Source organism: Peromyscus californicus, unplaced genomic scaffold (assembly GCF_007827085.1).
Source record: "Peromyscus californicus insignis strain IS unplaced genomic scaffold, ASM782708v3 Scaffold_6__1_contigs__length_162567912, whole genome shotgun sequence".
NCBI classification, from domain to species: Eukaryota; Metazoa; Chordata; class Mammalia; order Rodentia; family Cricetidae; genus Peromyscus; species Peromyscus californicus.
The window spans coordinates 105,803,117-105,825,174 of record NW_026294584.1 but is presented as its reverse complement, the minus strand read 5'-3'; the positions used below and the strand labels follow the sequence as shown (position 1 = coordinate 105,825,174).

Below are 22,058 nucleotides of genomic sequence, written 5' to 3'. Positions count from 1 at the left end.
TGGGGGGCTTTACCAGCCAAGTGTCCAGCAAACTCTCCTTTTAAAATTCCGTGTTGCAACAAGTCTAATCAAATCCAAAACACATCCCATAACTTCTTTGTGGCCTCAGCAAGTGACTTAACCTCTCTGAGTTTCTTCAAGTGAAATGTAGAAAAGTCAGTGAATTGGTCCCTGGGAAGATGAGGCAAAGCAAACACCTAGTGGAGCACGCTGTCCAGTCGGCTCTGGTGGCCATAGGGCGGTGGTCAGATGGATGGTCACATGACTGCTTCCTTCACTTCTCTGGATGAACTAAGGAGGACCAGGCACTCCAGGTTGCAAAAGACATGAATTCACTCTTTTCTGGTCAGGACTGGCTGGTCCTGGCTGAGTGTGGGGTGGTGATGCCCCTGCCTACCTAACCCAGCAGTCCTGTGGGGTCTGAAGGTCCCCTGCACTCTACTGCTGGTGCCTCAGCCCTGGCTCTTTAGCTGGGTGTCCTGGCATGCCACTTCACCTCTCTAGTTCTCTGTTTTCCTCTGGTGTGGAGGATCTAGTCCTTCCTCCAAGGTTGGAGAGGACAGTGGGGCACAGGTGTGGGGGCATCCAGATGGCAGAGCCAGCTGCTCTTTGGTAACAGGAAAGTAATGGTGTGGCTTTAAACAAATTTGCCATTCCCTGGCCAGAAAGCCAGGAGCCTGTGGTCTGCTTCTAAGCCTGAGGAGGAAGGAGGACATGATCTATTGGTGCTGCTGAGTACTGAAGGGGGGTTAATTAAAAAGGTGGCTGGAAGATGAATTTCTGGAGACACAAATTGGAAACCAGTGGAAGCTATTGATCTGCTTAATGGGAAGCCGATGGAGTTGGAAAAGGCAGTGGCCAGGCTGAAGGCAGGCACGTGGATAAGTCCTTCCCCTCAGCTGCCTTCAGAGGCTGGGGGCATGGGCAGGAGGATTGGGGCAGTGCCCATCCTGGCACCTCGGTAGGGAGCACAGAGACCCATCCCAACCCCTTGTTACCTCCAATAGCCTGCTTTTGACAAGGTGATGAATCTTCATGTTTAGCCCCTGTCATCTGGAAGCTCCTGATTCCTGGGGTAGTGGGAAGGACCAGGGAGGGAAGGATGAAGGCAAGTGTGGCAGACGTAAGTTCTCAGTGCTGCAGGCAGACCATAGGGACCAAACAGACCCTAGCCACTGCCCTCCAGGCTCACATGTGTAATGTCAGTAAAGGCAGAGAACAGGAGACTCCATGGCTGCAGGTACCAATGGCAACTCAATCTGAGGCATCTGCCGTTCCCCAAATCCCTCGTACCCTGACCAGACAGCAACATGGTGAATTGCTACCTGCCTACCCTATGTTCTCCAGAGCCCTGAAATGGGCAGGATCCAGGCTTCCCAGCAATCCTCTGAGACAGGGAAGGGGCTGCAGCATGGCTGGAGTAGAGATGGCCTCCTCCCCTATTCTCAGCTGGACATATGCTCACAAGACAGAGCTTGCAGGTGAAACCTGCTCCAGGGAAGGAGGCCACTACTTGTCTCTGTGTATAGACTCCCAGACTTCATAGGGTTTGCCTCTGAGACAGAACTGACAGGTGGCTGGGCTCTGTCAGTGTCCCTCATATACCCCTTAGCCTGCCTTCCTTTTCTCCCTTACCCCTCGGGTCCCCTGTTAGAGCCTGATGTTCCTTGCAGATAGACCTGCCCACCTCCCCTGCCTGGCTGTCACCTACTGGGACTCCACTATCAATTCCCTCCCTCTGGGCCTCCCTAACTCTTATCTGCCCTTCCAGCAGTAGAGGGAGCTTTTAAACACTAAATCACCCTGTCACTTTCTGGCCTAAGACCCCCCACATAGCTTGCTGCTGCAGTTGGTATAATGCCAAACTTCCTTACAGCCTCCCAGCCTTGCAGGCTCACATCGGTGGCAGCCCCCTGGTCTCCCAGCTCTCAGCCTAGCCTGCCTCCTTCCTCACCTCCTTTTGCTCAGTTGAGGCCCCTTCTGCCAGCACACCAGCCTCCATCCTTAGGACCTTAGTACCTGCTGTTCCTGCTGCCTAGACCACTCTTGCCCAGGTCTTCCCATGTTGGCTGACCTTGTTCAGGTCTCTGCTAAGGCTTCCTCCTCATGGCGGCCCTCCCTGATCATCCCTTTGAGCCTCCACAGCTGACTGAACTCCCTCTTAAGGCATCTTTTGCATGCACTTGTTCATTAGTTTTCTGTCTGTCCCTCTTCCTGCTCAATCCCCAGGGCCAGGGTTCAATAAACACTTGTAGAATGAATCAATGAGCAAATGCAGATCTGCAGGAGTTCTGCTGGGAAGGAACCTGGCTTGTCTGCAGCCCTGGGCCCTAAAGCAGCCCCCAGTACTTGGTGGCACTTTGTTGAGCCCCCGGCTCTGACCTGAGAATCTGCATCCCTGTAGCCTCCTCAGCCCCTGGCTCCACCCAACTCCAAGCTTCAGAGACAGAGTTGCCAGAGATGTCCTAGAGATCACCCATGGGTGAATGAGAGGAAAGCCCCAGGGTGCTGACTTCTACAGAAGTTGTCACTCTTCCCTCCCCCAACATTGAGTGGCATATAGGCCAGAGGATACAGCATGTGCAAGGGCTCCTGCCTAGGAAGAACGTTGTGTGGAAGAGATGAAGGAGCCTGCTAAGCGTATTTTAGAAGGAGGGACAGAGGGAGACACAGAGGGCTGTGCTCTATTCTCTGTTCTGTCCCAGTGAATGATGGACTGAGAACGTGGACACTTTGCCATGCCTATCACTCCCTTGCTCCTGTCTTTGTTGTCTTCTGCAAAGCCCACAAGATCTTCCCACGGGTCACTGTGCAAAACCTTCCAAGCTTCACCCAGAGTACAGGCCAAGTCTTCCATATCATCTGCCACCTCCTTACCTTTCCTCCAGTTCTGCTCTTAACCCCCTCTGTCAGGTTACCTTGGCCTTCTGCTGTCCCTGGAGCACTGCAAGCATGTCTCAGGGCATTTTCATTCACTCTGCCCTCTGCTGGGAATGCTGGTACACCACCTAGGTGTTCATGCATGTTCTGCTTTTATGGGCCATGGAGGGTGGGCAGGAGTTGGAGGATGGGGCTTTGATACAGTGATGCCAAAGAGACTTCCTGTCATTTGGGGACCATGGTCAGAGACCCAGAGTTCTACTGTGTTAGGGTCACCTGCTGGGAAGAGAGCCCATCAGTTCCTATGGGACCTTCTCAGAGCCACCTTCACTTTTAGGGTGGTGGCAGCTTTTGACTACAGCCTAAAAGTTTCATCTTGTTGCTCTGAGGTGATGGAACTCTAGGCAATGGCCTGTGACCCTGCTTACCCAAGCCACTCACAGCAACCATGTGGAGACTAACACTGTGCTCTACATCTACGCATAGGTCTTTGCAGCCCTTGCCTGTCATTTGTGGGACACAGCAGGTGTGGGACACAGTTGGTGGGATACCTCTTTTAGTCTCAAAGCGTGGCTCCCTGGGAACCTCTGCCTGACCCCTGTTGTCTTTGTCCTTGATGTACCGGTCACTGTCTGGTGTCTGAAGAGGTTGTGTGGTGACAGCATGACTGGTTCCTAATCTACATCCTATAGTATGGCTGTTGACAGTGGGTAATTGAGAGGATTTTAGTGTATGTACAAGGAGAATCTTCTCAGGCCAACGTTAGAACCTTCTCCAAAAAAAAAGAAACCCCTGGGCCTAGGAAACAACTTTCTTTGTGGATTTGACTGTTGCAGGAATTTAATAAAAATGGAGCCTACTACTCTGATCTTCAGAGAAGGTTTCTCTCATGGTATGTGGTATGAGGTTTTAAAAAGATTTATTTATTTTTAGTTTATGTGTATGGGTGTTTTACCTGCATGTGTGTCTGTGAATACATTCTAGGAGACCATAAGAGGGTATTGGATTCCCCTGGAGTTACAGTCATTGTAAGCTGCTATGTGGGTTCTGGGAATCAAACCTGGATCCTCTGCAAGAATAAGAAGTACTCTTAACCACTGGGCCATCTCCATTAACCACTGAGCTCCGTGATGTGATTTTTAACTCTCCATTTCCCCTAGCTCAGGTCCTTCACGGCTGCCCCCTACCTCAAACACCATTCCTTGATGTCTCCATGGCTCTTTTCCTGCCTTCTATGCCCCTCCCATCCCAAATACTTAATTCTTACTAGATTTTAACTTGTCTAATTCCTTGTTGGTACTGTTGCTAGTTGGCTTCCCTGAATAGTCAGGGATTTGGTCTTATCCTCCATTCTGTCCTCAGTGCCCAGAAAGATGACTGTGCATAGTGGTACTTCAATTAATGGTTGAGTGAGTGAAGAGATTCTGGGGTCCTCTGGAACCTCCTTTGTTCTGACCCAGCCCAGGATGCAGTGAGGCCATAAGCCTCACTGTGGACATGAAGGACATTCTGAGGTTGGCTCAGGGATGCTCAGCTTTGGTCTCCAGAGCCTGCATGGATTTGGAACTGCAGACTGAGCCCCTTTAGGAAGTATAGTATGCAGGACACTAAGGCAAATGGACACAAAGAACAGATTTGCCCAGCTTCCCAGTGACAAACGGCGGGTGATGAATGTTGGGTCTGTGTGTTATTCATCGGTTTAAAGTTGACTGCACAGCCAGAGTGATTCCGGGGCGGGGGATGCTCCCCTCCTTCTTCCTCATCAATCATCAGCTCTGCAGGCAGCTACTGAAGTAAAGAGAAAGTGGGGCTGGAGAAATAAAGGGCCTTCAAGGCCCAGTGATGTTTTCTTAGACCTGTGACCTAGGAGTGGGATGGGCATGCAGAAGGGCTGGGCCAGTTCCCAGGAGAAGATTGGGGCTCCAGTTGCAATGCAAGGGGAGCCTTGTGCTGGGTCTGAGGGTGCACAGCAGGTAGCCAGGCCAAGACCAGCCCCAAGCCGTGGACTGAGATATGGATTTGAACTCAACTCTACCCCCCAAACATTGTGAGGAGTGAGTTTTCTTGCCCTGGCCTTATTTTATTCTCTATGGCCAGCAGCCAGGGTGCCCTTCCAGGGTCTCGGGGATAGAGGGCATCCCGGGACATTGCCTGGCATGGGAGAGGGAATTCTGTTAGGGTGATCTAGGTGTTGCACACAAAAGCCCCGTGCCTGTGTAGGAGTGTGGCAGGGCTAAGACTGAAAGAGCTCCTCCTTGCTGGACAGTCTTCTCAAGTGGCTGTGCCTTTGCACAGGTTGTTTCCCCTAGGAATATGCTTTCTTAGCTCCCACTCCCAGAAAACGTTTATACACCTTTTAAAACCCACCTCCCATAGCACCTCTGCGGTCTTCCTGGTGATAAGTCAGCATCCTGCCTTCAGGCTGGATTCTTGCTAGACTGAATCCCTGGTGGGAACATCCATGCCAGTTACCTAGTGTGATGGTAATCGGTTCTGTTGAACGACTAAGTGAAGGCGAAGGTAGCTTCATGAGTAGGTCTTCCATACTTGCCCTTGCTTTGAGGTCATTTAGAGACCACCTTTCCCACATCTAAGACACATTTGTGTCTCTCATTGTCCAGGTCAGACCTTGGTACACAGTTGGTGCTCAATAAATATTTGCATGGATGAGAAGAAAACAGGGTCTGGAGGCTGAGCCCACTCTCAGGAGGTTGGTACACATCTGCTGCTCAGTAGATGTCTGCACAAATGAGAAGGAAACATGATGATGGCAGGCTGAGCCCACACTCGGTAGGTCCCACCACTAGTCAGGGATGCTCCAGGCATTTCTGCCCATTGCTTTGCCTTATGATAGCTGGCATCACAGATATGGCCCATGAGGCAGAAGGTCCAGGGAAGTGAGAGCCAGGGTGAGAACTGACTAACTGGGAGCTCTGAGAGCTGGCTCTGTCCCCATGAGCCTCCTAGAGATGGAAATGCAGTGCAGAGCACGGCCTTACTCTAGCCTCCCCTCCAGTCTCCCTCCATGCAGCTGGCTCAGCACTTTTCCTTTGGGGCTGCAGACACCCCACCTTCCCAGCTCCTCCAAGCGCAGCTGCAGCCCCTCCCGCCCTGCCAATCAGACTCCCATTGTCTCCACATCTGCCTGTGCTGCTGCAAATTGCCAGCATGAGTCTCCATCAGCATCCTCCATGGGAGGACATCCCAGCTCTTTTCCACAGTACCAGTTCCTAAAAGACTGGTGATTGCATCCTCAGTGTCCCGCCAGGCCTACCCAAGGGGAAGGCTAAGGAAAAAGCCCCAGGTGTCTGTGGAGAGGGGTGAGGCAGTGATGAGCACCCAACAGGAAGGGGTTGTGGCTGGAGATAGTTCTGGGTGCATTGAGTAGGGAACATTTAGGAATGTCCTCTGCTCCATCTTTCTCTTCTGGTGCTGCTCTAATGTAGCTCATCAGAGATGCATTCCCAGAGGGCCAGGCTCACTCCAAAGGCTCTGGCCCAGGAAGTCCAGAGAGACCCAAGAGGGTGCAGTCCACCGAAGATCTCATGGTGATTAGGGACCAAATACACACAGTACTCAGGCCCCAGTGGGTTGCAGGAAGAACAAGGACTGGACTGCACCAGGGTCAGCTCCTGGGAGGCAGTACAGCAGTGGTCAGGCTGGCCAAAGGAAACCTCCAGACCTGCTTTTCCCTGTAGGGTGTAGCTGTTAAGCACTGTGAGCCAGGAATGAAGTGTAGAGGGAGGGAGGGTGCTCGGAGGAGGTTGGCCCCAGATCCTGACCTGGGCTCAAACTCACTACACACCTACATCACTGCTAGGTAATGAGCACTGCCAGCCCTCAGAACATGTTGCACTTAGCCCAGGATGGATGGGTGTTACTGAGAAGCCTGCTAGATGCTAAACTCCAGTCTCCTGCTACCCTAGAGTCCCAGTTTAGATCCAAAGAAGTCTAGTACTCTCTGAAGGTCACACAGCTGAACAGGCCCCACAGGGCTCCACAGAAGAAGGACCAGCAGCTGACAGTTGAGGAATCCAGTCAACCTGGCTCTGACCCCCATGACCCTCTGCCTGGCAGTATGCAGGTGACCAGACCCCTAACCCCTCAACTTTGTTTCTGCATCTGTGCAGTGGGTCAGTAGTGGATCCTTCCTTGCTGGGCCATCCATAGGAAGTGCCTAGCACAAGCCTGCCACAAGGTAGGTCAGGGGAGAAGCTGAGCCAGACAGGATCTTGGGCTAGGATGATCATGTTCAGGTGAGAACAGAATGAAACTCCAGGAACTCCAGCTCCCATTTCTGCCTCTAGCAAGCCTTTTGGACTCATAGGTGAGCACACTGAGCAGGGGTGAGACTGTGAGGTAGCTCTTCTAGCCTATAGTCCTGCAGGTGTCAGTGGGAGCCTTGGTCTAAGTTCAAAGGGCATTGGAGGTATTATCCAGAGGAGCAAATAGTCAAATCCATGAGTCTTCAGACTTAGCTGATAGGATCAAAGATGATGTCACGGTTGGTACCATCTGAGATCCCATCCTTGCTTGCTTCCCTGTCCTCATTCTCAGGAAGTATATAGCTTAATGAGAAGGTGGCCCCTCTCCTCCACAGCCAAACTTCTGAAGCCCAGCATCCAAAAGATCCTGCTCGGGATGCTTCTCATTTGCCAGACTTGGATCATCCCCCATCTCTGAGCCAATCACTGAGCCCAAAGGGGATGGAGGCTTTAGCCAGGCTGGAGAGATGTCAGGCACATCTTGAGCCTGCAGGGGGCAGCTGGGACCAAGAGAGTGACCCATCTGAGTCCTTGGATTGGACATGGCAAGAGTTCTAAGTATCAGGGGCCTGGAAGGATGCCGGCAGAAGATCCACCACAGCTGGAGCCTGGATACAGGCAGAGGATCCAGCCATGGCTACCTACATAGTCTTCAGTGCCCATATCATAATCACTAGGCGTCAGTGCTTCCCTGGGTGCCCTTGGCCATGTTGCTCCATACAACCTGCTGGATGAAGGAGCCTCCAGTGGGGCAAAATTACATCATCTATGGGCCATCCTGAGCAGCCTTGCCCTCCCAGGTCTCCACTCATGGGATCTGTCCAGGAAGAAGCCTCTCATCCCAAGGTAGGAGGGCTAGCAGCTTTTTTTGTGGTCTTGCCTTATGCATATGGGGCACAGGCTTTCCAGCTCCAAGGACCCACTGGATGCCTATAGGCAGGCAGGAATGGAAGCCTCCAAGTCCTCTGTGTCCCTAAGCCTTGCTGGTCTTAGGAGTTGTGAAGACAGAAGTTCTGACTATTCAACTGGGGCCGTGTAGGCCATTGGTTCTCAACCTGTGGATTGAGACCCCCACAGGGGTCACATATCAGATATTTGCCTTATAATCCATAACAGTAGCAAAATTACTGTTATGAAGTGTCAATGAAGTAATTTTATGGTTGGGGTCACCACAACGTTAGGAAGGTTGAAAACCACTGATCTTTAAGAACCTAAAAGATCTCGGCCCTTTTATTGCGTGGGGTTTGCTACAGTAATCCCAGGGATTGAGATGCCACCCAGCATTTGGAACACAGAGGATTGGGAGCTGGAACCCCAAAGTACTCAACACGGCCTATTTGAGAAGGTGACATTTGAGATCATTGCTATGGGGAGGGGAAGGGACACCATGGGCATCAGACATGATAAACACAAAGGCCCAGAGGCTTGATAAAGTCCTCTGCTCTGGGGATGGAAGGATGCTAGTATCCCTGCAGCAGAGTAGAGGGACCTAACATCAGGACAAGAGTCTAGAGAAGTGGGACAGGGCCTGAAGGCCTGTTATCTTCCCTGTTATGTGCTCTATGACCCATGCCTTGCCTAGATGACAGGCCCCACTGAGGCTCTGGAGCAGGAGGTAGCAGAAGGCAATGAAGTTATGAGAGAGGGTCCAGCAGAGCATAGTAGCTTGGGCATGGGGGAGGCTGGCTGCAGGCCTGAGGAGGAACCCAGCCCCTGGAGTCTCGCTGCTGTGGAAGCAGTCTTGGGGTTTCACACTTTCGATAATATTGAGGCAGCCAAACACTGCCCTCTGCTGGGGTACCTGTGTATGATATTCAGAGCTTTCTTGAGAACTGACAGACCTCAGGACCTCCAAGACCCCTTCTGCAGCTGTTCAGCCTTCATTGTCTTGTTCTCACCCAGCACAGTACAGAGTGGCTTGACCCTCGAGCAGCACTTGCCCCCATGATCTCTGCCTTGTCTCTGAGCCTCAAGGCTGCCTGGAGGGCAGAAAATACAAAATAACCACCCTGCTTCAGGGTAGCCCGTCAGGATTCCCTTGTCATACCTAAGCCACCACCTTCCTCCTCATCTTCCATGCTAGAGCTGAACTTCAGAGAATGCCCCCGGGGAGTGACAAAGTCTAGACCCCCACAGAGCACGTGACTCCCAGGAGTTGCCCTCTGCTTGCTCACACCTCTGTTCTGGACATACCTACAGCACCTGGTTAGAGGAGAGAACAGGGGTCTAGGCGTGGAATGGCGACAGTGGACAGAACGGAGCAGGGCAGTCAGAGACACCATGGGACCAAGCTGTAGCCCAGAAGGAGTGACTCATCTGATACAACTTGGCTTTCCTACGTGCTCCCAGGACCCTCCATAGCCCCAACCTGTTTCTGCAGTAGCTGCGAAGGTTTTTTTTGTCAGGGAGACTAGGAAGGAAGGAGGGAGGAAGAAGGATATGTGGGCCCATAGTAGAAACCAAGAATATTCATCCCCTGGTGTCCGAAGTGGACATCTTCATACATCAAAAGCCATGGCACTCAAGCTCCACATGTGAACAGCCCCATGCACCTATGCGAGCTGTAGATGTCTTACAGTATCTAGGGTGAGGGGTTATTCTGCTGTGTGGGTTAGGGTAAGGACAGGGATCTGGCTTGTTCTGTACAGGTGCAGTGTCTTTAGGGATAATGTCCAATGTGACTGAGTCCAGGGATGCAGAGCCTACAAGAGCCACTACACTCAAAAAAGAGAACAGGGCCTTCCCCAGGCCTCACTCCAGCCTGGGTCACAGGAGGCACATATTTGTTCATCCACCCAGTGTCCTGGGAAGACCAACTGTATGCTGGATATGGGGGAAGCTTTGGAGCCAATCAGTGAATTCAGACATGGTCTTCCAGCCCTCTTCAGCCCAAGGTGACACCCTCTGAGAATGACAGTGGGCCTGTGGGCGATGATACAAAGATGATGAGGAGCTGCAGGGGCAGAGGTGGGAGGGGGACCCTGCTGAACCCATGTCGAATGAGCCTGAGACCAAATGGTAAGTGGTGAAGGATAGCTTTGGGGATGGCAGGAATTAAATGAAGGGGCTTGGGGTTGGGTCAGCATATCTGAAGATCACGGCAGCCCATGAGAAGAGAAAGTTTGTCAGCTAGGGGGCACAAATGAGTTTTCTTCCCGCACAACCACTGAGTTTCTCTGCGATGAGCATATCCCAGTACATGTTTACATGCAGTCCAGGGCTAGTGGTCAGGGTAATGTGGGTGCTCTGCATCTAGGTTCCATTCAGCCTGCCCAGTGTGTCCAAGTGCTAGTGGGGAGGGCATATCTGAGCTTGGAGTCCAAGTCTGAGATCTCTACAGAGTTCACTGGTTGATAGGACATGGTTCCCCTGATGTGGTAGGTACCTGAATATGCCAGGAGAAAGAACACAGGTTGGGAAGCAAGAGTCTGAAGGATGTGGAGGCCTGGCTAAGGATCTGAGGACTATCTCTACAGGAGGCTATAGGCTCACTGCCCTGCAGACCCCATGAGTTCTGCCCTTATAGCACTCATGACTGTGGGGGAGGCAGATGTGAGACTGTACTTGAAACTCAGGTTGCATTCATTCACTTGAGTTGCATTCATTCACTCATTCTCTCATTTATCAACCCACAGCATTTTATTGAGTAGCTACTGTGTCCCAGGCACTAGGGTCACAGCCCTGAACAGAAAAGATCAAGGCCCTCTTCTTATAAGGCTGGGACCTCAGCTTGCTGTGCCCTCAAAACCCTGATCAGCCCTTCCACTCACCTGGGCCACCAGCAAAACCTCCATGGAGAAAGGGTCCAGGAGAGGGAGGCACTGACTTACTCTGGTAGAAAAGTGTGTGCTTACCTGGAGAGGATCCTGGCATAGAGATAGAACAAGGAATATTTACTCTGCAAAAACTGCCTGAGCTTCTCCTGCAGCCCAGCCTGTTATAGGCACCAGAGAGACAAAGACCAAGTGACCATGGCCCATCAGGCCCTAATGGCCATGAACTTTGTGGGAGGTGCTATCCTCACCAAGCACAACAAATCTCCTTTCTTAATGTCAGGGTTTGGGAAGGAGGTATCATCCATGCCTCAAACAGAGCAGCCAGTAGCTTGCCAGTTTCCTAGAGCCCATAGGGTTCTGGTACCATGCCCATTGCCTATCATTCTGTTACACAGATGCTCTGTGCAAAGGACCATGTAGCCCGCACAGCTCTGGGACACATTACATCAGCAGCTAATAGCTGCTCCATACAATTGTGCAGTACATAGGTTATACCACTTGCCCTGCCTAGTGACCCTGTCCTCACCTACCTCATTGCACATGCCCCTGGAGACACTGTTGAGCACGTCATAGGTCTCACTGTGCTCTCAATGGCCCACTATACATATTCACTTATTTTTCTTTCTTTTTGTTTAATATTTTTATTTTTATTTGTGTCTGAGTGTGTGTGTGTGCAGTGCCCTCAGAGACCAGAAGAGGGTGTTGTTGTATCTCATGGAGCTGCAGCTATAGGTGGTTGTGAGATGCTCAATATGGATGTTGGGATCTGAACTCCTGTCTTATGTAAGAGCAGCTCTTGATCACTGAGCCAATTCTCTAGCCCTACTCATTTGCTTTTTTACAACCCTCTGTGAGAAGGATCAGAACTGATTTTCAGAGAGACCCGCTAAGTCACTTACAACCCCACAGCTCCCTCTGAACCTGTTCAGGTCCCCATCTGCTTCCCATGAAAACAAGCTCAGAGGAAGGTTTAGTAATTGTTAGATGACTGAAGGCTTTTGTTATGATGCATTTTTCTTGTGAGTGACTCTAATCATAGAGAGTTGGGGTTTTTATTCATTCATTCATTCATTTGTGGGGAGTGAGGTGAGCTGGAGATTCAAACCAGGGCCCAGTTCATACTAGGCAAGTTCTCTGCCACTGAGCTACGTCCTGCCTACACTGTAGAACATGTTTTTAAAAGAAGACATGCAGTTGACCAGTAATCCCATAGCTGAGAGATGACAACTTTTCACTGTGGCATGTCTCATCATGTGCCTTTCCAGAAGTTTCTCTAACCTAGATTTTTGTAGAATTGTATGCTCAGACTAAGCATACAGCTTGCTAACTTCCTTTTTTACTGGCAGTCATCACTGAGAATGCCCGAAGGAGGGCCCTGTGCTGGTGTCCTGCAGTGATGCTTATGGTAACATCCAGGAGCTCACTCTGCGGCTGTTGTCCACACTGCTGGGCAGGTGACTGTGAGATCAGACACACACACACACACACACACACACACACACACACACACACACACACACCAATTTTGGTTTCTTTTCTTCTTCTTCTCTTTTTACTAAGAATGTTCTAATGTTATCTCAGATTCCAGAGAGGAGAATCAGGGCCTGAGTCACCCTGGCAGAAGGGAACAGGTGGCAAGTCCCTGGGAAAGGGTAGACAGGGCTGGGAGCATGTGCCTTCTGTCTGGCAGTAGCCTTCAGCGGGCAGGAGCACCACAGCTGGGGCCAAGATGCCTGTTTTCTTCCCTCCACTCTAGTGGCTCCCTTCTTTCCCTTCCCTTCTATTCCAAGGTCCATTTCCCCAATTGGACCTAACCCTTTGTCCCCCACTTTCCTAGAGCCAAGGTTCCAGCAAGACCCTCATGACTTTCTGGAATCCTCCGTGTCCCTCATCTTGAACTTGCCCATCACTCCCGAAAGGAGGGGCCCTTTCGCTCCTCTCACCCTGCACCTCCACCGTGTCTCATAAAGGTACATGAGACCACTGTCCACTCCGAAGCTCACAAGAACCTGTACTGCCCTGTCTCCCACCCCTTTCTTCCACCCACCCTCCCTCTCCCTCTACTCCATAATATCTCTTCTTTCCCTCCTCATCCCCACACCACACTCAGGGCTCCCACTCCCTCCAGAATGAAGGTCCTAACAGCCAGAGACTATGTGAGCCGTGGTGAATGCATGGTCTCCCCCATTCAGGAGAGTGTTAGTGAGTGTCTACTACTGGCACAGACATCATCACACCAGCTCCCCCTTTGCCCCTACCAGACAATTAAGGGTCTTGCACAGTTCCCTTAAGACAGGGCTGGGGAAAGGGCCAAAGAGCCAAAGTAGTCCCCTCCTCCCAGTGGGAGTATGGACTTTCTCACTCATGTGTCCCTGCTTAGTTGAGTTTCAAAGCAAGCCTGGGCCAGCTTTGTCCTATACAGATGAAGGATAGCATGGCAAATTCATGGTAGTTATGGTGGAGCACTTATGGCCTGGAGCTCTGCCTCGCTGGTTCCCCTTACATAGCCCAGGGCTCCATGGGCTCTCTGATCTGCCTAACCTGCCTGTAGGCTTGCCCTACTCCAGGTAGCCCAAGCAGCACTGGGTAGCCCTTGTTGGGGAGAAAAACATGTTGGTCAATGTTGCCCTGTACTGGATGCTGCGGTTTCCATAGTGAATAAGTGAGTTTGCCTGGAGCTGGCCTAAGGGGCCCAGCCTGGGAGGTGGGGTGATAGGAAAAAGAGGGGTTGCTGCTGAGTGCTGAGTTCTGAGAACCTGAGCTGGGAGTGCAGGGCAATCCAGGCATCTACCCTGCCTGGCACTCTCACACCAGCCCAGGGTTCCAAGATTGGCACCCAGCTCCCCAGGCTGTGTGAGACCATAGGGATCAATTTTATTCCATGCCGGTCTTTATGTGGATGTCTGTCAGTGGAGGGGATTGGCTGACTCATATATATATGAAACTATAACTGGGAAAAGCATGCAAAAAGCCCTGAGTTAGACCCTCAGCACCTCATAAACCAGGTGTAGTGGTACGTGCCTGTAAGCCCAGCATTGGGGATGTGGGGGCAGGAAGATCAGAAGTTCAAGGTTACCCATCTCTACTGTGTTAGAGGCCAACCTCAGCTACCTAAGATTCTGTCTAGAAAAAAAAGAAATTGAAAAATCCTTCAAATTGAAAGACCTCAGACAAGTTTAGTTCAGGAAGCAGGGCTTTGGGGACCTGAACAGCACTTGAAGTCACTACCTCACAGCTGTGAGTGGGGAGCACAGCCTGGCTCAAGTTTGAGAACTCCCTAACCCAAAGTTCTCAGCTGATGGTGCCAAGTCTCAATCACTGGACTCACTGCCTGATGAGAGGTGAGGTATGGGAGGTGAGTTGGGGGACTCCCAGCCTAGAGCCACTGCATCTCAGATTTGGTCCTAGATCACTCTGTACTCCCGGCTCAGGGTCTCAGAATTCAGCACTCAGCAGAGGCCCCTCTGTTCCCATTCACCCCACCTCCCAGGCAGGTGACTCCCAGTAAGTTCACTTATTCCCTCTGGAGGCCAAAGCATCCACTACAGGGCAACATTGACACACTTGTTTCTCTCCCCAACCAGGGCTACCCAGTGCAGCTTGGGCTTCTTCATGTATGCCTATGGCAAGCTTGGTGTACCACAGACAGCCTGGCACACTCGGAGGCAATCCTGGCTGGGGGGAACCGATGCCAACCCTTGTGGTCCTAGATGTTAATTCCTTCTCAAGGGTGCCTTGAGGACCTTTCTTAGCTATCTTGGGGTAGGAATTTGATCTCCCCCAAGTTATGGGATGGGGTTCTGGTTTGCTGCAGAAGGGAGTGCTTGCTGAGAATCCAGAAGCCCATATAGATTTCCAAAGATAATTGCTTAGGGGCTGCTCCTTCCTCAACCACCCTGCAATGAGAGGAGGGGCTGTAGACAATGGAATCCCTATCCCACCCTTCCCCACAAGCTCTCCTACATCCAGAACACTGGCCGCAACTATAATTTGAGAGGCATGTGATGTGCACCTGCAACATGGAAGAGCCTATGGTTTGCAGAGTCTGTGATTCAGCCTTCCGAATGTGATGTTGAGCAGAGAGCTGGCCGCAGAAAAAGACACACAGTGTGAGGCCACTTATGTACAGCTCCAAATACGAACAGTAGTATACACTGCTCAGGATGCCAGTGTGTGGACAACTGAGTAGGAAAGGCTCCCTACGGGTCATTCATGCACTTATGGGAGGCTGGGAGCTGGGCTGGAGAGGGGATGCTACAAAGCATGACCCCAAGACTTCCAGCATGTTTATCAAGTGAGGTTTCTCCTTACAGGCAGCTGGTGTGTCATAGTTCACAGTGCTCATCTTTATGTCTTTTAGAAATTTTAAAATATTTTTAACGTCATAGCACAGTATCATTTTCAGAATCCATGCAGTACTTTCTGTTTCTTATACACATGCATATGTACATGAACACATAGGAAAAGTGCTGGAAAGATGCACTCTAGACAGATAAGAACCATTCCTTCTGCAGAGATGAGCAAGAGGGGCCGGGGGGAGGGGCAGAGAGGAGAATATACTTACTTTATGGGCCTGGTGAAGCACAACTTTAATCTCAGCATTCTGAGAGGCAGAGGCAAGCAAGATCTCTATGAATTCTAAGCCAGCCCAGTCTACATAGTAAGCTCTAGGCCAGCCAAGGTTACAAGTGAGACTGTGTCTCAAAAGAAAAGAAATGTTCACGTTATTTCTGCAATTTGCATTTTACTTACTGAAAATGCAAAGCTCGGGGAAAAGGGAGATACAGTACTGGGGCTTGAAGAATTTGTGTTCTGGGGACTGGTACAGGTTAAGGGGTGCACACACTGGAGCACCACAATGAAGCCTATGACCACCTGGAAGGGAGATGGGCTGCTGTCCCTTGGAAGACGGTCCAATCCTGAGGTGCATGGCTGCCTGCCTGGAATGACTGAGACTGGCATATCTCTGTCCTGTGCCAGCAGCCTTCTCCCCCTTCCCAAATGCTGTTATGCTCCCGCCTAGGAACAGATGGCCACAGGTTGGAAGACAGAGACACTCTGCCTGAATGTCCCTGTCAGCCTGCAGGTTGGAATTTTCCAGTCTATGGAGGGGAAGTCCTAGATCAGAACTTTCTGGAACCAGCCCTGGAAGCTGCTTCTGCCCCCAGACTGCAGCGATGAGATGGGGACAGAGATGTCTCCAGAGACCAGCTGTGGAGTGCTCTGCATCATCCCCAGCCTGAAACAGTGGATTGGTGGATGTTCCTGTGCTTCCAACCCTAGCCAGGGGCAGTCATGGCAAGGCTGACTGCCACCCCTCCCACCTCAGGCATCTGATCAGAGTTGAAGTGGACAGGTAAAGTCTGCCATACCACTTCCTAACTGTGACTTTGAACCCTCTTGTGCCCTTGGGATTCCCATCTCTGAAGTTGAACTAAACAGTCTGACCCTCACTTGGTGATAGCATGCTCCTGCACTCTGTTGATTCTTTGAACTCAGAAACCTCTGGGGTCTCAAGTTAGAGATCAGCTGGAATGTCAGCCGTGTGGCTTTTGGAATCTCCTTTACCTGACCAGACCTGACTCAGTGCCAGGGAGAGAGGTCAGGTGTGAGAACAACTGCTGTGTGCTGTACTCAATGCTTGGTCAAAGCCTGAAAGCCTTGGCAGCTGTTTCTGGGTGTGGGGGCCTTTATCACTCATTCTACTTTAAAATGCAGTACAAGCAAGGTGTGTGTGCCTCTCTGGAGGAAGGGCCAGAAAAGACACAGGTGTGCAATGGATGTCATGTATCTAAAGGGAGGCGAAGAAGAAGCCCAGGATGGGGACTTTAGAACAGAATGCACTCAGGGTAGCCATTTCTTCTGCCTCAGTTTACTCATCTGTGACATGTGAGAAGCTCCTCTTTGAGAAGGTTGAAAGGGTGTTGCTGGAGCACAGGCACACTGGTGGGCTGGCCTTGCCTCAGTGTTAGTGACCCCCCCCCCCGGGGGGGGGGAGGAGGGCTGCCTTTCTAAGCAGCGGTGGTTAATTAAACCTGTTTCTGATATTTCTCAGGTATGAAGACAATAGGACCCCAAACAGAAGGACTCCTTCTGGTGATGTGGTGGTATTCTGATTTTGCTAAGCTATAATGCAACTCAGTCAAGGAGAGAGATGGGGCCAGTTTACCACGTGCTAAGCCCACACAACTATGAATTATTCTTATGACAGCTTTCTTCGGGGGGGGGGGGCAGGCCATGGGAAGACTGGACGTTTCTAGAGTCCCCTGAACTTTGGCTACACAGCTGCTTCCGCAGTTACTATGCTGCATCTAAGGACCCTCCACCAGAAGAATGAGGTCCTCTTCATCTGGCCTCTGTCCCTCTTGGCTGTGAGACTTTCAGTTGCTCACTGTCTCTGAGATCCATTTCCTCGGAAATAAAAGAACAGAACTCGAACTCTTCCCCTAACTTCTGTGGGTCTGAGAGGCTGGGAGAATGGAAAGAAGAAATAGAATCAGGCTGGCAATTGCCACCCCCGAACCAGAGAGTTCACACTCTCACTTCCTCAGCCTTTCATGTGCCCCTCCCCTGGAGGCAGCTTTGCAAGTGAAGACAGAGTGCTGGCTGTGCCACCTTCTATCCCTTAGTACTAAATGAATAAGGACTCACCACCACCACCCCCCCTCCCCCCGTGCCTCCCCAGGGTCTGATGTGTGCATTACAATGCATTCCTTATACACATGCTCAGCTGGGTTTGAGATTCCTGACTGACACTTGGTAAACAGGATACCTGCTCAAAAATAGCAGGATACACAGAGGGCAGAGAAGGTGAGTGTGCAGGGAGAGAAGTGGGCATTTCTCATCTTCGCCTCTTCTGAGCTACCTTGTCTGTGCCAGTGCCTCTCAAATCCATCCAGCTTCCTTCTGCCTCAGGGCCTTAGCACAAGCTCTGCTCAGAAAGCTCCTGACATGGCAGTTGGCTAGGTGAGGGCTCCTGGAGAGGCCTCCTTTCCCTGCCCCCAGCTCAGGAAGACGACCCCCACCCATTGTGCCTCTTTTCTGCTTGGTTGAACCCTGATCTGATTGCTAGGTGCAATTTCACATTCCAACTTTCATGTTTTCTCCCCTTTTCCCTCTTAGAATGTATCCTTGATGAAGGCAGATGCTCTGCAGGCACACTGGGGGTGCTGGCAGGAGAGGAAGGAAGGGAGGGAGGAAGGGCACCATAGCTAGAACAGACTGGCCGCAGTGGCCGCAGCCCGGGCCTCACTCTCCCCTTGGGTCATAACTGGCAGCAGTAATCCAAGCTGTGTCATCTGCTATTCAGCTACTGTATGTGGTCAGCCCTCCAAGACTGGTCACACAGCTGTCATGATCCCATTTTACGGTAGCACATCTGAGACTCCCAGGAGACACTCAGCTTGCTGAAGTCTCATGGCCCCTGACTCCAGGGCATAAGATCTCCTGAGCGCTTAGTTTAGTGATTCCTATATTTCCATGCCAAGGACGGAAAAGCTGTCCTGGAAGGCAGTGCCATCATTACATTCTTTGGGCTGCGAATGCATTTTAGCAACTGATTTCCAGGTTTCTAGTGAGGGCCAGGAAGGAGTCACCTCGGTCTCAGCGCCAGGGCTCTTGATTTTTGCAGCCGCACCGCAGGGCAGCTCTGTTTGATGCTGCAGTTGCCATGGCAACGAGCACTTTGGCGATTGGTCCAGCTCGGCCGCACTACGTTGCTCCTGGAAGGAGGGGGGCGCTCCTGCACTCCTGTCCCTCCTCCGGATGCTGCGAGAGCAAACCGGCACCGATACCCCCCTCCCCCAAGCTCTCCCCTCCTCATCCCAGCGCCCTGCCACCCCGGATGTGCGGGAGGGAAAAATCCCAAGGAAGTCCCAGGTAGCAGCGAGGCAGACGCCCCCGCCCAACCTGGCGACCATGGTGACTCGACGTCTTCCCAGGCTTCTGGGCACAGTGTAAACCCTGCGTGGGAGGACCCGTTTGGAGCCCCCTGGCACATTACACCCAGCTTTTCTAGATGAACCTGCCAGTCCTGGGAAAGTGACTGCCCTTGGCTTTCATTTTCTTCCTTTTCACCTCGCTTGAGCATCCTGCTCCTCCTCTGAACCACCTTGAACCTCCTCAGCCCAGGCAGGAAAGAGAGAAGGAGATCAGACTTGGGCAGGATGGCTTGCCGAAGACGCTATTTGTGAGTATATGAGACAGGTTTATCCTATAGCTGAGGCAGAAAGGACCACAACTCGAGTGTTGGAGTTGAGGGGCTTGGTGGGGGTGGGGTGGCTGCTCTGCAGGTGGCTTCCAGGGGGAGCAAGCTTGTCTCTAGTGTTTGTCCCCTGCGGCAGAGGCAGTGTTGATGGTGATGAGGAGAAAAATAATCTTAGTCAGCAAATCTTCCTTCAGCTGTGAAAGTCCCTTCCTGAGACAGTCTCCTTCCTCCTAATCCATATCCACATACAAGGGCCCCCCAAACCCGTGACCATGGTCCAGGCTTTTGGCTATGCCCCAAGATGGCTTGTTTATGGAAAGCTTCGGTGCTCTACAAGCCTGTGGCCTGCACCCAAGCCAGGTGGAAGGCCATCAGCAGGCTGAGACAGTGGCCGGAGATGGTATCCTCCACGGACAGGTGAAGGTGGCAGCAGTGTCCAGCTGTCGAGTGCAGGTGTAATGTGTGGGTACAGAGCACCCGTCTGCTGGGGCTGATGCCAGCAGCAGAGGCGGTGAAAGTCGGGCTTAGGGTGGTGACATCACGGGACTAGGTATTTATGGAAGCAAAGCCGTGCTTGGTAAAGCCCGGCTTCCCAGGGGGCAGTGGGATTCAAATGCCAGTTTCTTTCTAGGCTCTCTGGGGGCTCTTCAGGGTGCTGTTCTGGAAAGAGCAACCTTTACGCCACTTGGGCACTCTAGGCTCTGGAGACTGAATGAGGTTTGGGTCTGTCTGGCCTCTGCCTGCCCTAGGCTACCTGCCCCGCGCTTGGAAGCTGCTAGGAACAGTTTGGTGATCTCGGATCTTGTGAGGTTAAGGGGCAAGCCATGATGTGTTTGTATTGGGATCAGCCACCAGTACTAGGATAGGGTTTGCAGCAATTTGTAGGAGGTCACCTGGGAGATTCAGACTCTCCTCAAACGGACCTTGAACTTGTAGAAGCCCCAAGCCCCATCTAGGGCCCTCCAAGTCCTCTTTAAGCTTTGCCTCCTCCCCTCCTACAAGGGGCGGTTCCCATGCTAATGAACCTGATAGAAAGTAAACATTGCCTGCAGCTGCGTCAGCAGGCTGTGTCAGCAGGCTCCTGCAGGAGGAGTGGGACCATGGCCTCAGGCTGTGGGTCTGCATTTTCAGTGGAAAAGCCTTTGAGTCTGTTTGTTGGTAGAAGCAAACCACACAGAGTCCTTGCTCTCTGTGGCAAGGCCAGAAATAGTAAAGCTTTCCCCAGCTTGGAACTTTGTCTCACATTTGGAGAAGGTACTTCCCAGGCAGCAGCCTCCTTCCTACCTGCCACACCTTTTCTGGCACAGGAGCCTCCAGTGTCAAAGAAACTGACAACTTGCAGAGGCCACTAAGCTGCTGTGGAGGGAAGATGTCATTAGCATGAAATGTGACAGTCCTCATGGAGAGCAGCCTGGCTCAGGGCCTGTTTCCAAGGCTCGGGAATGCCATCTGAAAGGCTTTGCATAGGCAGGAATGAACACACACACACACACATTTTTGAAATAGGGAAACGGAGACTGGAAAAATCACCCCTGGAAACATAGCATGCACTACCTTAGGCATGGGGCCTGGGCTTTGCATGGAAATCATTTTGTCAAGAGCACGGCTTCCTCCCATAGATCCCACTGTGCTTCTAAGGTTCATTCAACCTGTCAGGGGCCAGGGACTTGCATCTGAACACACAGCCTTAGGCAGCCCTGTTGGCAGCTCTTGTCTGGGGATTAGTGCCCCTGCCTCCCTTCCTTGAAGGTCTCTCCACTCTTCTTTAACTCTTGGGGTGAGCTGTAGGCTGTAGGCTGAGCTATCCCTACATCTGCTTCCTCCTACATTCTACTGGTATCAACCACCCTAAATAGATTGGCCGGGGAGTGCTGGAGAAGGACTATGGCCTCTGCCCTTGCAGAGGATTTGGAGTCAAACAGGCTTTGCTGATTTACCTGCTAGGTACTCATCAACCTGTGTTTGCCCACTTTTATATGCCACTTGACCAGGGCAGGGCTTAGCCCAGCCCAGGTCAGTACCTCTCAGTACCTGCTGCTCCAGACTTCTGGTTCCCCAGGCCAGCCACAAGGAAGGGGGCTGATCGCTGTCAGCTCAGAACAGTCTTGGCTGGTCTTGTGCTTTCTCACATCCTATAGCTTGGTCAGCTTTCCTTAACTGCTGCAAATATAGTATGATTGATTCCGTTTTACAGAGCAGGAAACTGAGGTGCAGAGAGGGAAGGAACTTGACTGAGCTCCTGCAGCTATTTGTGGCTGTGCCTTTAGCAGTTCTGCCCTTCCCCAACATGCCCCACCCCAGACCTGAGCAGCCATGCATGCATTCCCATGTGTCACCCGATCAGGGTGTCCCTTGGCCTAGAGGTACCCCACAAACAGGCACACTGTACACCCATTTTCACCTCCCCACGCATCCTCATTCTTTCTGACCCACTGTGGGTCACTCTGAAAGTTAAACTTACCACTGAAAGAGGTGGATCCTCAGTCTGCTATGGAGGTGACCTGGTGATGGGATTTTAAATCCTATAGTTCTATTAAAACAAACATTTTAAATCCTATAGTTCTATTAATGCCAAATAGAACTGATCTGGACACAGATTTATCAAAAGTGATGGTAAGGGTATGACATGCAGGTACTTCTTAAGGGCACCTGACCAGTGTCCTGTCACTGGTCACCTGGACTCTTCCTCTCCTTTGAACCCCACCTTCTAAACACCTGCTGCCTACCAGCTCTGGCCCCAAGGACAGACAGATGAGGATTGGTGAAGAGGGGCTAGGATCTGGAGCCAGACAGACTCCTGGCCACTAATCTGAGCAAGTCACTTTTCTGCAGAATGGGCCAACCACAGATTCGACATGCCAGAGGTGTGGGAGTTGAACAAGGGTACAAGCCCAAAGCCTTCTGAGATCAAGTTAAGCTAGTACTATGAGG

The 22,058-nt window shown here is 51.6% G+C and overlaps 1 protein-coding gene across 7 annotated transcripts in view; it reads left to right on the top strand.

The window, feature by feature from the left end:
* Iqsec1 (IQ motif and Sec7 domain ArfGEF 1) overlaps positions 1-22,058 on the top strand; it is a 342,158-nt gene that overhangs the window by 167,549 nt on the left and 152,551 nt on the right. For 2 of the 7 annotated variants that reach the window (XM_052721479.1, XM_052721477.1), the window contains exon 1: positions 18,713-19,109. The exons of the other annotated variants lie outside the window; for them this stretch is intronic. In XM_052721479.1, coding sequence (XP_052577439.1) covers positions 19,087-19,109 — 23 coding nt within the window. In that variant the 5' untranslated portion in view covers positions 18,713-19,086. Of the gene's footprint in view, positions 1-18,712; positions 19,110-22,058 lie in introns of those variants that run through there. 7 annotated transcript variants of the gene reach the window in all.